This window comes from Coregonus clupeaformis, chromosome 27 (assembly GCF_020615455.1).
Source record: "Coregonus clupeaformis isolate EN_2021a chromosome 27, ASM2061545v1, whole genome shotgun sequence".
NCBI lineage: Eukaryota > Metazoa > Chordata > Actinopteri > Salmoniformes > Salmonidae > Coregonus > Coregonus clupeaformis.
Genome location: NC_059218.1, coordinates 40,152,937 through 40,168,930, shown reverse-complemented (window position 1 = coordinate 40,168,930; position 15,994 = coordinate 40,152,937). Strand labels below are relative to the sequence as shown.

Here is a 15,994-nt window from a genome sequence, read left to right as displayed (position 1 = left end):
TGACATCCGGCTCAACGCTCAATCTAGCCCGGCCGATACGTGGAGCTGGAATGTACCGAACCGGGCTATGCACGCGTACAGGAGACACCATGCGCTCTACTGCGTAACACGGTGTCTGCCCGTACTCTCGCTCTCCACGGTAAGTACAGGGAGTAGGCGCAGGTCTCCTACCTGACTTCGCCACACTCCCTTTAAGCCCCCCAAGAAATTTTTGGGTAGTACTCTCGGGCTTCCAGTCTTGCCTCCGTGCTGCCTCCTCATATCGCCTCCTCTCGGCTTTAGCTGCCTCCAGCTCTTCACGAGGACGGCGATATTCTCCCGGTTGTGCCCAAGGACCCTTTCCATCCAGTATCTCCTCCCATGTCCATGAATCCTTTATAGGCGTCCATGAATCCTGTGTATGTGGGTCCTGTTGCCGCTTGACACGCCGCTTGGTCCTAGATTGGTGGGTTTTTCTGTCACGATCGTCTAAGGAAGCGGACCAAGGCGCAGCGTGTTGAGCGAACATGTTGACTTTTATTATATTAAAGCAACCACGAAACAACAAAACAAAATGACGATAGTGAAGTCCAACAGTGACAATGACTGAACATGGAACAAAAACCCACAAACACAAGGTGAAAACACACAGTTTAAATATGGCTCCCAATCAGAGATAACGAGCCGACAGCTGACACTCGTTACCTCCGATTGGGAGTCATATGACTAACAAGAACAACCAAAACCAAGCACACCCAAATACCCAACATAACCAAACCAAACCCAATAAAACGAATACACCCTGGCTCAAATACAAAGTCCCGGAGCCAGAGTGTGACAATGCTCTTCTATCTCAGCATGTCTACAGATTCTCCCATCTCCCTGTTTTTGTTTAATTGGAAATGTTGATACTGGAGACTGTTATCAGAAGAAACTGTATAACCTAGCATTTATAGTGGCTAAGAAATGCATTGCCATTAATTGGGAGGTTGGTTATCCTCCCACAATTGATGGAAAAAATGTCAAGTTATGTATCACTACATTTTATTTATTACAAGATTAAGGGTATACTGTGCAACTTTCATAAGGTCTGGATGCCTTATATGAATACAATACGATAAAAGGAGTCTGCTGGGCTGCTCAGTCCTGGTCCTGCCATACTGTTGGTTGTCACTCTGGCCTTGGCCTAACACACCTGAAACCAGTAATGAATGTTTCACTAAGATCCTAAAGCTGAGTGGGATGTGTTGGGTTGGGGCGCTGCAGGGCTGTGGACCCCTAGGGACAGGACGGGGTGACCCAGCTATATTGTGTGCAGATAAAAAGAGCTCCACAGTACTATTAGTCCTATGATATTAATTATATGTAGGGTGTACTGTTTCTGTGTTTTAATGTGTAGGTGTATGTGTGTGTTTTTATACAACTTTTGTTTTCCAAACCTTTCCCTTGAGACATAAAAAAAAGATGGGAAGGAAGACTGGTGGGGGTCGGGCGTGCAGGGGCTCAGGCTGGCTGGGCGGTCTGACAGAAATTGAATGTAGAGGATCTCTTAATAAAGACAATCAAAAGTCTTTGTACTTTATTTGTAAGAGTTGTTCATTTGTTATTGGTTAAAGGTGCAACACAATATTGATTATTGGATTATAGTTCAGTCTTATTAATCACTTAAACATATTTAGCTTGATGACTGGGCATTTTTGCTTACTTTATGTTGTTTTAAATAGAGACGGCTAGAAGGGTCATGGGTCATATTAGATTGTGTAGAAATGCAGGAAATTAGCTTTAGATGCCCCCCAAAAATGGGAGGACCCCCAGACCCCTCACCAAGTTATGCCCCCCCCCCCCCCACTTCTAAAACCAAAGTTGCGCCCCTGGTTTTGGTCGAGAGACTTTTGACACCAAGTTCTACTGTGTAAAACCAAAGCATCAAGTTACGGCAGCAATGCCTGCTGGTTTGGGCTTGGGCTTTGCAATTGCTCCTCCATCAGCTCCTACGTCTTCTCCAACCACACTGTCTTCTTGCCATCCTCCTTGCCACAGACCCTCTATCCAGCGGGCAACACTGTCATCCCAGTCTTCTGGAAGCAGCAGTAAGAGGTAGCCCACCCCGATGATACCTGCTGCAGCCATTCTGACCTGGCTGAGCTGGGGGGCTGCAGCGACATAGAAATCCACCACTGCAGAGACATACAGTAGGGGGTCAGGTGTAGTGGAATGCTGTTTGAGATTCCCACAATGACTTCATGTAAACCTGTATGAAGATCTCTAATGACACCATTGTTTAGCTTGATTTATCCTTTGGAGTTTTATAAACAGATAAATATAATTGTTCTTTCTGTACCTGAATTAGCTGGGATGCTCAGTAACATTCCAACTGAAATAAGGGAGGGGTAGGCAAGCACACTTCCTAGATTCACCAAGACATTGAAAGCTGATGGTGAGAGAGGAGGGATAAGATTGAAGGAAATGTTAGAGTCATTCAAATGAACTAATTTAATATCTGGACAGAAATGAGTGGTGGAGTTTTACCGAGGAGCAGGAAGGCCATCGCGCACAGTGTGTCCCAGGGGATGTAGTGGATTGGAGGCCAGTACTCCACGTGCGTGAGGTAGAGCAGCACACACACCCAGGAGTGGAGGACACAGCTGCATAGCCCCACACAGGACAGCAGAACACTGGCCGTACCCGGCTGCACCTCTCCCACTCGCTTTCTAAACAACACCTTGGAGAAAAAAAAAGAACTTCAGTGAATACTTTGTGCTTATGTCTGCCCACCAAAACAGTTAAGATTTTGGTACAGGAAGAAGACTTAAAGACAAACTCCAGCTATTTTTAAACGTTTCCTGTTGAAAAACAATATCCCACGGATATATACAGTAATGTACACACACTTAAGGGTCAAAAAATATGTTTTACGTAAAATAGTGTTTTTTAGACACAACTGCAAACTTCAAGGAGTAGGCCATTGAAGGAGTTGGTCTGATGGTGCCCTCTGATGTCATCAGCCTCCCTGCTTGCTTGCGGGAACAATAGAGGAGCAATAGAGAACAAAAGAGGAAAGTCCCACCTCGTGCCATGTCATGAGGACACCTGGACCACCTAATGAGATGTTCCTTTTGTTAAGGAAATCAGGTGATTAATGAAGTAAAAAGGAGAATGGAGTAGGACTTTAATGGCGATGACCTTGTACAGGGCAGTGGTTGAAGCTGAGCCTACTCCCAGGGCCACCCCTGTGATTGAGTCGCTATGGAAACCATCAGCATACGCCATCATGACGATTCCTGTGATGGAGAGAATGACAGCCACTATCTGATAGAGAAAAAAGACACAGGAAGACATCACAGCTCAACACTGATGAAAGGGAACACTTTGGCTGTCATTGATTTACTCACCCATAAACAGCACCTTTTAAAGGTTAGGTGCACATTAATAAATTGACCCGAAACTCATCAAAGTCAAGCCCCACGGAGCTGGTCAACAATTACCAGGTGCATTCAGTTCGGTTAAACATTTGCTGCATTGGGTGATGGTTTGTACTGAACGACCCGTTTCCCGCAGCGTTCTTTAACAGCCTTTGATGTGTGTTTGCCCTCCCGTTTGTAACACTTGACTTGGATAGTCCATCTGTAGATGCTCTACAGACTACTGTATCTAATCAAATCAAATCAAATTGTATTAGCCACATGCGCCGAATACAACAGGTGTAGACATTACCGTGAAATGCTTCCTTACAGCCCTTAACCAACAATGCATTTATTTTTTAATAAAAAAGTAAAATAAAACAACAACAACAACAAACAATTGTTGAGAAAAAAAGAGCAGAAGTAAAATAAAATAACAGTAGGGAGGCTATATATACAGGGGGGTACCGGTGCAGAGTCAATGTGCGGGGGCACCGGCTAGTTGAGGTAGTTGAGGTAATATGTACATGTGGGTAGAGTTAAAGTGACTATGCATAAATCCAAGATGGCGAAGTAGTGCAGTTCTGTTTTTGTCGTATGTCTGTAAATAGCCTGTAAATACCCTGTTTTTTTGTATTTTTCGTACATATTTCCCTATCAGACTTTTCATCCTTCTACAAAATATACTTTCCTGCAACCCGCCTCACTCAATGTGGAACGGATTCTATTATTGACTTACCTTTTATATAAAATCTCCAGTTGAAACTAGCTAGCCAGCTAACTAGCTACTTGCTATTAGCCACAGTTAGCAGTATTTCACCCAGAACATTGGATTTTTTTTTTTCTGCGGGATTAATTTCATCACTGGATATTAATCACCGGATATTCGGCCAGTCTGCACAGCGCGTTATCGACCCAGAACATATCAGTTTTTCTGCCGGAATCACTGAATCACTGGACCTTTAACTCCGGATTCATCGCTACCAGCTAGCTTCAACTAAATGGACGCTGTGGTCTGGCTAATCATCCTGAGCTAGGCCCATCTCCCGGCTATCTACCTCTCTGTCAACCGGACGGGACCACCTAGTGTTGACACGGAGCCCCGCCGATCCTACACGACTGGTCTGCCGACGAAATCGTCTGATGTGGTTACGACGACGTCGACCACGAAGATTCCATCTGCTAGCCCCGGCCCGCTAGCACACGCTAGCCGTGGCCTCTTACCTGCTAGTGCTTTAGCAGCCTCCGAACTATCCTATTGCTGTTCACCGGACCTTATGATAACTCAGCTATACAGCTGATGTCTGCTGGACTGTTCCTTTTTACGGTACTACATCCTGTTTATGTTTAGCCTCAGCCCAAACATGGTTAGCTTATTGTTGTTTCGGTTATTTCTAATTGTACTATTTCACTGTAGATCCCCCAGCCCAGCTAAACCTGCCTTAGATAGCTCATTTGTCCCACCCCCCATACACGCAGAGACCGACTCAATTGATGCCTCTAGTGATACTATCTCTTTCATTGTTACCCAACGCTTAGGTTTACCCCCACTTTACTCATATCCTTCCATATCCTTGTCTGTACATAATGCCCTGAATCTTTTCTACAACACCCGGAAATCTGCCCCCTTTATTCTATGTACCCAACGCACTAGAAGACCAGTTCTTAAAGCCTTTAGCCGTATCCTTATTCTAGTCCTCCTCTGTTCCTCTGGTGATGTAGAGGCTAACCCAGGCCCTGCAGCCCTCAGTATCACTCCTACTCCCCAGGCGCTATCATTTGCTGACTTCTGTAATCGCAAAAGTCTTGGTTTCTTGCACGTAAACATCAGAAGTCTACTTCCTAAGTTTGAGTTATTCACTGCGTTAGCACACTCCGCCAACCCTGATGTTCTAGCAGTGTCTGAATCCTGGCTCAGGAAGGCCACCAAAAATTCTGAAATTTCCATCCCCAACTATAACATTTTCCGTCTAGATAGAACTGCCAAAGGGGTGGAGTTGCAATCTACTGTAGAGATAGCCTGCAGAGCTCTATCATACTATCCAGGTCTGTGCCCAAACAGTTTGAGCTTCTACTTCTAAAAATCCACCTTTCCAGAAATAAGTCTCTCACTGTTGCCGCTTGCTACAGACCCCCCTCAGCCCCCAGATGTGCCCTGGACACCATATGTGAATTGATTGCCCCCATTTATCCTCAGAGTTCGTACTGCTTGGTGACCTAAATTGGGATATGCTTAATACCCCGGCCATCCTACAATCCAAACTAGATGCCCTCAACCTCACGCAAATTATCAACAAACCTACCAGGTACAACCCTAAATCCGTAAACATGGGTACCCTCATAGATATCATCCTGACTAACATACCCTCTAAATACACCTCAGCTGTCTTCAACCAGGATCTCAGCGATCACTGCCTTATTGCCTGCGTCCGTAACGGGTCCGCGGTCAAACGACCACCCCTCATCACTGTCAAACGCTCCCTAAAACACTTTAGCGAGCAGGCCTTCCTAATTGACCTGGCCCAGGTATCCTGGATGGATATAGATCTCATTCCGTCAGTAGAGGATGCCTGGTTGTTCCTTAAAAGTAATTTCCTCTCAATCTTAAATAAACATGCCCCATTCAAAAAATACAGAACTAAGAACCGATATAGCCCCTGGTTCTCCTCAGACTTGACTGCCCTTGACCAGCACAAAAACATCCTGTGGCGTACTACCACTACCCCGGCCACCAACTCTGCACCCTCCGCTGAAACTTGCCCATGCCCCCCCCGCTTCTCCTTCACACAAATTCAGACAGCTGACGTTTTGAAAGAGCTGCAAAATCTGGACCCCTACAAATCAGCTGGGCTAGACAATCTGGACCCTTTCTTTCTAAAACTAGCCGCCGAAATTGTCGCAACCCCTATTACTAGTCTGTTCAACCTCTCTTTCATAACGTCTGAGATCCCCAGAGATTGGAAAGCTGCCGCGGTCATCCCCCTCTTCAAAGGGGGTGACACTCTAGATCCAAACTGCTACAGACCTATATCCATCCTGCCCCTGCCTTTTGAAAGTATTTGAAAGCCAAGTTAACAAACAGATCACCGACCATTTCGAATACCACCGTACCTTCTCCGCTATGCAATCCGGTTTCCGAGCTGGTCATGGGTGCACTTCAGCCACGCTCAAGGTCCTAAACGATATTATAACCGCGATTGATAATAGACAGTACTGTGCAGCCGTCTTCATCGACCTGGCCAAGGCTTTCGACTCTGTCAACCACCGCATTCTTATTGGCAGACTAAATAGCCTTGGTTTCTCAAATGACTGCCTCGCCTGGTTTACCAACTACTTCTCAGATAGAGTTCAGTGTGTCAAATCGGAGGGCCTGTTGTCTGGACCTATGGCAGTCTCTATGGGGGTGCCACAGGGTTCAATTCTTGGGCCGACACTTTTCTCCGTGTATATCAATGATGTCGCTCTTGCTGCTGGTGACTCTCAGATCCACCTCTACGCAGACGACACCATTTTGTATACATCTGGCCCTTCATTGGACACTGTGTTAACAAACCTCCAAACGAGCTTCAATGCCATACAACACTCCTTCAGTAGCCTCCAACTGCTCTTAAACACTAGTAAAACTAAATGCATGCTTTTCAATCGAACGCTGCTGGCACCCGCCCACCCGACTAGAATCACCACTCTTGACGGGTCTGACCTAGAGTATGTGGACAACTACAAATACCTAGGTGTCTGGTTAGACTGTAAACTCTCCTTCCAGACTCACATAAAGAATCTCCAATCCAAAGTTAAATCTAGAATCGGCTTCCTATTTCGCAACAAAGCCTCCTTCACTCATGCTGCCAAACATGCCCTCGTAAAACTGACTATCCTACCGATCCTTGACTTCGGCGATGTCATTTACAAAATAGCCTCCAACACTCTACTCAGCAAATTGGATGTAGTCTATCACAGTGCCATCCGTTTTGTCTCCAAAGCCCCATACGCTACCCACCACTGTGACCTGTACGCTCTTGTTGGCTGGTCCTCACTACATGTTCGTCGTCAAACCCACTGGCTCCAGGCCATCTATAAATCACTGCTAGGCAAATCCCCGCCTTATCTTAGCTCATTGGTCACCATAGCAGCACCCACCCGTAGTCTGCGCTCCAGCAGGTTTATCTCACTGGTCATTCCCAAAGCCAACACCTCCTTTGGCCGCCATTCCTTCCAGTTCTCTGCTGCCAATGACTGGAACGAATTGCAAAAATCTCTGAAGCTGGAGACTCTTATCTCCCTCACTAACTTTAAGCATCAGTTGTCAGAGCACCTTACCGATCACTGCACCTGTACACAGCCCATCTGAAATTAGCCCACCCAACTACCTTATCCCTATATTGTTATTTATTTTGCTCTTTTGCACCCCAGTATCTCTATTTGCACATAATCTCTTGCACATCTAGCATTCCAGTGTTAATACTATTGTAATTATTTTGCACTATAGCCTATTTATTGCCTTACCTCCATAACTTGCTACATTTGCACACACTGTATATATATTTTCTGTTGTATTTTTGACTTTATGTTTTTTACCCCATATGTAACTCTGTGTTGTTTTTATCGCACTGCTTTGCTTTATCTTGGCCAGGTCGCAGTTGTAAATGAGAACTTGTTCTCAACTGGCTTACCTGGTTAAATAAAGGTGAAAAAAAATAAAAAATAAAAATAATAATAATTAACAGAGTAGCAGCAGCGTAAAAAGATGTGGTGGGGGTGGGGGGGCAGTGCAAATAGTCTGGGTAGCCATGATTAGCTGTTCAGGAGTCTTTTGGCTTGAGGGTAGAAGCTGTTGAGAAGTCTTTTGGACCTAGACTTGGCACTCCGGTAGCGCTTGCCGTGCGGTAGCAGAGAGAACAGTCTATGACTAGGGTGGCTGGAGTCTTTGACAATTTTGAGGGCCTTCCTCTGACACCGCCTAGTATAAAGGTCCTGGATGGCAGGAAGCTTGGCCCCAGTGATGTACTGGTCCGTACGCACTACCCTCTGTAGTGCCTTGCGGTCAATTGCCATACCAGGCGGTGATGCAACCAGTCAGGATGCTCTCGATGGTGCAGCTGTATAATCTTTTGAGGATCTGAGGACCCATGCCAAATCTTTTCAGTCTCCTGAGGGGGAATAGGCTTTGTCGTGCCCTCTTCACGATTGTCTTGGTGTGTTTGAACCATGATAGTTCGTTGGTGATGTGGACACCAAGGAACTTGAAGCTCTCAACCTGTTCCACTACAGCCCTGTCGATGAGAATGGGGGCGTGCTCAGTCCTCTTTTTTTTCCTGTAGTCCACAATTATCTCCTTTGTCTTGGTCACGTTGAGGGAGAGGTTGTTATCCTGGCACCACACGGCCAGGTCTCTGACCTCCCTATAGGCTGTCTCATCATTGTCAGTGATCAGGCCTACCACTGTTGTGTCGTCGGCAAACTTAATGATGGTGTTGGAGTCATGCCTGGCAATGCAGTCATGGGTGAACAGGGAGTACAGGAGGGGACTGAGCACGCACCCCTGAGGGGCCCCCGTGTTGAGGATCAGTGTGGCAGATGTGTTGTTACCTACCCTTACCACCTGGGGGCGGCCCGTCAAGAAGTCCAGGATCCATTTGCAGAGGGAGGTGTTTAGTCCCAGGATCCTTAGCTTAGTGAAGAGCTTTGAGGGCACTATGGTGTTGAATGCTGAGCTGTAGTCAATGAATAGCATTCTCACGTAGGTGTTCCTCTTGTCCAGGTGGGAAAGGGCAGTGTGGAGTGCAATAGAGATTGCATCATCTGTGGATCTGTTGGGGCGGTATGCAAATTGGAGTGGGTCTAGGGTTTCTGGGATAATGGTGTTGATGTGAGCCATGACCAGCCTTTCAAAGCACTTCATGGCTACAGACGTCAGTGCTACGGGTCGGTAGTCATCTAGGCAGGTTATCTTAGTGTCCTTGGGCACGGGGACTATGGTGGTCTGCTTGAAACATGTTGGTATTACAGACTCAGTCAGGAACATGTTGAAAATGTCAGTGAAGACACTTGCCAGTTGGTCAGCACATGCTCGGATTACACGTCCTGGTAATCCGTCAGGCCCTGCGGCCTTGTGAATGTTGACCTGTTTAAAGGTCTTACTCACATCGGCTACGGAGAGCATGATCACATAGTCATCCAGAACAGCTGGTGCTCCCATGCATGCTTCAGTGTTGCTTGCCTCGAAGCGAGCATAGAAGTGGTTTAGCTCGTCTGGAAGTCTTGTGTCACTGGGCAGCTTGCAGCTGTGCTTCCCTTTGTAGTCTGTAATAGTTTTCAAGCCCTGCCAAATCCGACGAGCGTCAGAGCCGGTGTAGTACGATTCAATCTTAGTCCTGTATTGACTCTTTGCATGTTTGATGGTTCGTCGGAGGGCATAGCGGGATTTCTTATAAGAGTCCGGGTTAGAGTCCCGCTCCTTGAAAGCGGCAGCTCTACCCTTTAGCTCAGTGCGGATGTTGCCTGTAATCCATGGCTTCTGGTTGGGGTATGTACGAACGGTCACTGTGGGGACGACGTCATCTATGCACTTATTGATGAAGCCAGTGACTGATGTGGTGTACTCCTCAATGCTATCTGAAGAATCCCGGAACATGTTCCAGTCTGTGCTAGCAAAACAGTCCAGTAGCTTAGCATCTGCGTCATCTGACCACTTTTTTATTAACCGAGTCACTGGTGCTTCCTGCTTTAGTTTTTGCTTATAAGCAGGAATCAGGAGGATAGAGTTATGGTCAGATTTGCCAAATGGAGGGCGAGGGAGAGCTTTGTACAGACTATCAGTAACATTTCAACTAACAATCTACTAACCCCAACCTTAACCTTGACTTGGATAGTCCATCTGTAGATGCTCTACAGACTGCTGTATCTACAGACTATCAGTAACATTTCAACTAACAATGTATAACCCGAACCTTAGCTCTAACCCTAACCTTAACCTTTATCCTTACCCTAAACTTAACCCTTACCCTAACCCTAGCCCTAACCTTAACCCTTACCCTTATTCTAAACCTAACCCTAACCATAACTGTAGCAAGCAGTTGCTGATCAACAGTTAGTTTGTTGATAGTATGACCATCTGTAGAGCATCTGCAGATGGAAAATCCAGACTATCCAAATAAAGTGTGACCCTCCTGTTTGGTGGGTGGGTGTGGCCTGATCAATATGGGTGTGACCATTATACATCTCAAAACTTGTGCAGCACACCATACACAATCGCTCTCTGGGCCGCCATAATCACAACGTGCCTCAACTGGTCGTTCAGTACAGTACCGTTTCCTTTGAATTAAACGACGAACACTCTCAAGGGAGATCTATACCTTTGAGAATGTATTTATGGAGGCTTCGATGTGAATATCTGGATGCTTAAAATGAGTATCTACATTTGTAGATGCTTTGTGTAGCACTGTCCATCCACCCCCATCCCCCCTTATCCAGCACTTACAGAGGGGATGCTCTTACCCTTACACCCATGAACCGGTCGTTGAGTCCGATCCAGGAGAGGAGGAAGATGAAGGCCTGGCTACAGCAGAGAATGGCGCTGGCATCGCCCGCTGAGATACGACAAAGGGCCAGCAGGTACAGGTAGCCTGAGAGACTCCACAGCACAGAGAACGGTGCTGCACCCTTCAGGAGCACTCTCACTGTCATGCCGTCCTCCACCAGGAAGCCACTGCACTGCCTGGGATACAGGAAGACGGAGACGCCTGGTGACCTGGTCAACCTCTCTACCAATCCTCTGGATAAACAGCAGGGTTGTTTTTAAGATGTTTGTTTAGCTGCTAGCCTCACACAGATTAAAGCACAAAGCAGCATGTCTTAAATATCTTGTTTGATACAGCGGGTTTGTGGCAATAGGTTTTCTATATTCCCTAAAAAGAAAACCATCCATTTAGTCATTTGCCAAATCCAAAGTTAATGTGAATCCTTCCATTACACTCTATCCAAAATAGAGAATCAATCCAGATGAGTGTTATAACAAAAACAAGAGATGATCATGACTTCCTGCCATACAGAGCCTTGCCAACCTTCCCTCAACCTGAAATGGGCCCAACACCTGCCCGTCAGATGACTCTTTAGCTGTTGTTTCACCTGAAGCGGGCTGTGGGCCACTGTCTCTGCTCTGCCCCTAGCAGGTGTCCCAGGTAGTAGAGGGGGAAGAGGAGGAGGTTCCATGTACTGCAGAACCAGATAGTGAAGAAGGGGGCATGGAGTTGTTCCAGAGACTGCTTGGCACTGTGTGTACCCCCTGCCCACGCCAGGGCCACACAGCACCCAAGGACCAGGCCCCACGCAGCTCGACGCATGGCTCTCAGCGGGCAGCGAGCACAGCAGCTCTTACTGTCCTCCTCTCTCTTCTCCTCCACACACTCTTCTGCCTGCTCTCCACCTTGCCCTCCACCCTGTCCTCCACCCTGCCCCCCACCCTGCCCTTCACCCTGCCCCTCACCCTGCCCTCCACCCTGCCCCTCACCCTGCCCTCCACCCTGTCCCCCACCTTGCCCTCCACCCTGCCCTCCACCCTGCCCTCCATCCTGCCCATCTTCAGCCACGGGCTGGGGTCCCCTCTGTCTTTCAGCATGCTCTATATGGCAAAGGCAAAAAGAGATAAACAATTATCCTGTAGAAGACAATAACATAACAGATGCATAAAGATAGAATTCGCCTAAAGGAAAGGGTAATAGAAGAATATAGCCCATTTTACAATTTTACTTCCAAGTTGCCAATTTTTTGTAGAAATATCTAGCGGTTTTTAATTTTCTTCAAGATATCATCTAATTATTCCCACATTACAGTGAGCAACCTGAGGTGTGAGTGCTTTTCCCAAACTGAAGGAATATACAGTATCAGTCAAAAGTTTGGACACACCTACTCATTCAAGGCTTTTTCTTTATTTTTACTATTTTCTACATTGTAGAATAATAGTGAAGACATCAAAACTATGAAATAACACATATGGAATCATGTAGTGTAGTAACCCAAAAAGTGTTAAACAAATCAAAATATATTTTTATTTTTAGCCACCCTTTGCCTTGATGACAGCTTGGGCCAGTATTAAAAAGTATGAAAATGTATGCACTCACTAAACTGTAAGTCGCTCTGGATAAGAGCGTCTGCTAAATGACTAAAATGTAAATGACAGCTTTGCACACTCTTGGCATTCTCTCCACCAGCATCATGAGGTAGTCTCCTGGAATCCATTTCAATTAACCTCTTAAGGATCGGACCTTTTTTTTCAAAAAAACAAAAAGTGTTTTCTATCTTTGAAATGCGAGAGAAAGGGCTACAATATAATATTGCAGTTTAAGTGCAATTTAGATTGTGGCCACAGTGTGTGTGCAAAGTTTCAGATTGATCCAGTGAAGCATTGCAATACTGGACTATTTTGTATCAAGTCTGCCCAAATGTGCCGAATTATCAATTGATACATTTTCAAGTACATAACTATAGAGAACATACAAAAATGACATGGTAATACATAATATAAGTTTACACACTGCCAGGAACATACATGATGGATCATTAGCTTATACACTAACTTTCACACATCTAGATGGCCGGGCGGGGTGGGTGTGGAGCCAGAGACAGCAGGGGTTCAAACTGTAGAACCCAGTTTCTACATTTGAATATAAAAATTGATTTTATCAAACAAACTATGCTACATTTTTATCTCTGGGACCCTTAGGATGACAAATCAGAGCAAGATTAATGAATGTAAGTACATTATTTACCTTCAGAGGTGAATGTATCAAACCAGTTGCCGTGATAAGTTTTTGTTGTTGTGCACTCTCCTCAAACAATAGCATGGTATTCTTTCACTGTAATAGCTACTGTCAATTGGACAGTGCAGTTAGATTAACAATAATTTTAGCTTTCTGCCCATATAAGACATGTGTATGTCCTGGAAAGTTTGCTGTTACTTACAACAGTCAAGCTAATCACATTAGCGCACGTTAGTTCAACCGTCCTGTATACGGGACACCGATCCCGTAGAGGTTAATTTGTGGAATTTATTTCCTTCTTAATGCGTTTGAGCCAATCAGTTGTGTTGTGACAAGGTAGGGGTGGTGTACAGAAGATAACCCTATTTGGTAAAAGACCAAGTCCATATTATGGCAAGAACAGCTCAAATAAGCAAAGAGAAACGACAGTCCACCATTACTTTAAGACATGAAGGTCAGTCAATATGGAACATTACAAGAATTTTGAAAGTGTCTTCAAGTGCAGTCGCAAAAACCATCAAGCGCTATGATGAAACTGGCTCTCATGAGGACCGCCACAGGAAAGGAAGACCCAGAGTTACCTCTGCTGCAGAGGATAAGTTCATTAGAGTTAACTGCACCTCAGAATGCAGCCCAAATAAATGCTTCACAGAGTTCAAGTAACAGACACATCTCAACATCAACTGTTCAGAGGACACTGCGTGAATCAGGCCTTCATGGTCGAATTGCTGCAAAGAAGCCACTACTAAAGGACAATAATAATCAGAAGAGACTTACTTGGGCCAAGAAACACGAGCAATGGACATTAGACTGGTGGAAATCTGTCCTTTGGTCTGATGAGTCCAAATTTGAGATTTTTGGTTCCAACCGCTGTCTTTGTGAGATGCAGAGTAGGTGAATGGATGATCTCCGCATGTGTGGTTCCCAACGTGAAGCATGGAGGAGGAGGTGTGATGGTGTGGGGATGCTTTGCTGGTGACACTGTCAGTGATATATTTAAAATTCAAAGCACACTTAACCAGAATGGCTACCACAGCATTCTGCAGCGATACGCCATCCCATCTGGTTTGCGCTTAGTGTGACTATCAATTGTTTTTCAACAGGACAATGACCCAAAACACACCTCCAGGCTGTGTAAGGGCTATTTGACCAAGAAGGAGAGTGATGGAGTGCTACATCAGATGATCTGGCCTCCACAATCACCCGACCTCAACCCAATTGAGATGGTTTGGGATGAGTTGGACCGCAGAGTGAAGGAAAAGCAGCCAATAAGTGCTCAGCATATGTGGGAACTCATTCAAGACTGTTCGAAAAGCATTCCTCATTCCTGGTTGAGAGAATGCCAAGAGTGTGCAAAGCTGTCATCAAGGCAAAGGATGGCTACTTTGAAGAATCTCAAATATAAAATATATTTTGATTTGTTTAACAATTTTTTGGTTACTACATGATTCCATATGTGTTCTTTCATAGTTTTGATGTCTTCACTATTATTCTATAAAGTAGAAAATAGTTAAAATAAAGAAAAACCCTTGAATGAGTAGGTGTGTCCAAACTTTTGACTGGTACTGTATATGATATTGTCTACAAGCACTGAAATGGATAGATCATATCTTAATATGCAGTATTACACTGTGATTTGTCACACCTGACCTACATAAATGAATGCACATAAGGTTAGATTTATGCATAAAATTAGAAGAAAGCTATGCAATCTACTTACCCTGTGGAGTGGGCAGCCAAAAGACAGCAGGACCAGTGGAGGGCGAGGGAGACACTTTGGCTGTTCGTTTGTTCATGGCCATCTCTAGTGTCGGCTCTTTTCTGGACAGTGAGTCCTTCTACAGCCATGGGCTCTGGGCTGTAAAGCCTGTGATGTGTATGGAGAATTAAGTTCTTAAACTCAGCCAACCCAGAGTGATCTGTGATTACTATGATTACTCCCCCTGCTCAGAGACCATCTAATACCAGGAGGTTGCTTGAAGCCACTAACAGAACTGCAAACGTGTTTAGTGAGACGTGTTTACATATTGCCCTCTGATATTAGTGCTAGTGATGTAGAATACTGTATACCTATCATTTTCCATTGCAGTAAAGCATTGACATATTTACATGGTTTTCTGTGCCTGTGTGCCTGATGTAGAGAACATTATAAAACATGTATTGCTATGAAGACCTGACATTACCTGATGCCAGTTCAGCACCATGGACAGTTACCCTCAATGCACTGCAATGAATGGATGAATACCCAGTCTTAGAAGTATATGTGGTGTTTTTATTTGGTTCAATGACTTATCAGTCAAAAACATACATACATACCACAGAAAAACACAATTCTTTGAAAATCATAAACTGAGTACAACCGGACTCCCTGTTTGTTGGAGTAGTTTAGAAGGGAGATTTATCCGCAAACCAATGAACCCCTTTATACTGAATGTGTTCATTAACCTCCCCATGGTTTTATGTGAGAAGGTCAGAGTGAATGGTTAATTAAGTTACGAGTGAAATTCTATGACTCATACGGATGGCTGGATATCTACATACATTACAGTACAGGCTCACATTGACAAAACCACTCAAATACAACACTAAAATGCATGTAATAGTAAGAGAAATCAAGATTCTTTATTGATGGTTTTTCCTATGAGGTATTCCATTTTCTTCTTTGGTTTGGTCATCATCCTTTCAATCTGGACAGCCATCAACAGCTTTGCTCCATTCAACTTTGCAGTCCCTCATTCCTCATCTTTCTTCTGCTGGGGGAATCTACTCAGCCTCAAGGGTAACATGCATTCTGGGGATTCACAAAACACATGCAATAAATATGGCCGCTGGGTGACTGTCACAGACGACTACAGTGAA

The 15,994-nt window shown here is 45.0% G+C and overlaps 2 protein-coding genes across 2 annotated transcripts in view; both read right to left on the bottom strand.

The window, feature by feature from the left end:
* Positions 1-1,905: 1,905 nt before the first annotated feature.
* LOC121541385 (solute carrier family 35 member F4) lies at positions 1,906-11,719 on the bottom strand. Its single transcript, XM_041850362.1, has 6 exons — positions 11,505-11,719; positions 10,875-11,094; positions 3,163-3,288; positions 2,509-2,701; positions 2,321-2,410; positions 1,906-2,156 (listed from the first exon to the last, which is right to left on the bottom strand). The coding sequence occupies exons 1-6, from the start codon at positions 11,717-11,719 to the stop codon at positions 1,906-1,908; spliced, it is 1,095 nt and encodes a 364-aa protein (XP_041706296.1).
* A 3,675-nt stretch (positions 11,720-15,394) lies between these two features.
* The window catches only part of LOC121541302 (arrestin-C-like), a 6,492-nt gene continuing 5,892 nt past the window's right edge, over positions 15,395-15,994 (bottom strand). Inside the window, exon 16 of the mRNA XM_041850285.1 lies at positions 15,395-15,926. The gene's annotated coding sequence lies outside the window, so the exon portion shown is untranslated. The remainder of the gene's footprint in view (positions 15,927-15,994) is intronic.

Excerpts from the sequence above, each read along its gene's own strand:
- LOC121541385 (XM_041850362.1), bottom strand. The coding sequence starts at position 11,719 with ATGCGTCGAGCTGCGTGGGGCCTGGTCCTTGGGTGCTGTGTGGCCCTG. Across the intron at positions 3,289-10,874 it reads ACCGGTTCATGGGTGTAAGG|ATAGTGGCTGTCATTCTCTC; the intron begins GTAAGAGCATCC and ends TTTCTCTATCAG. Across the intron at positions 2,702-3,162 it reads CAACCACTGCCCTGTACAAG|GTGTTGTTTAGAAAGCGAGT; the intron begins GTCATCGCCATT and ends TTTTTCTCCAAG.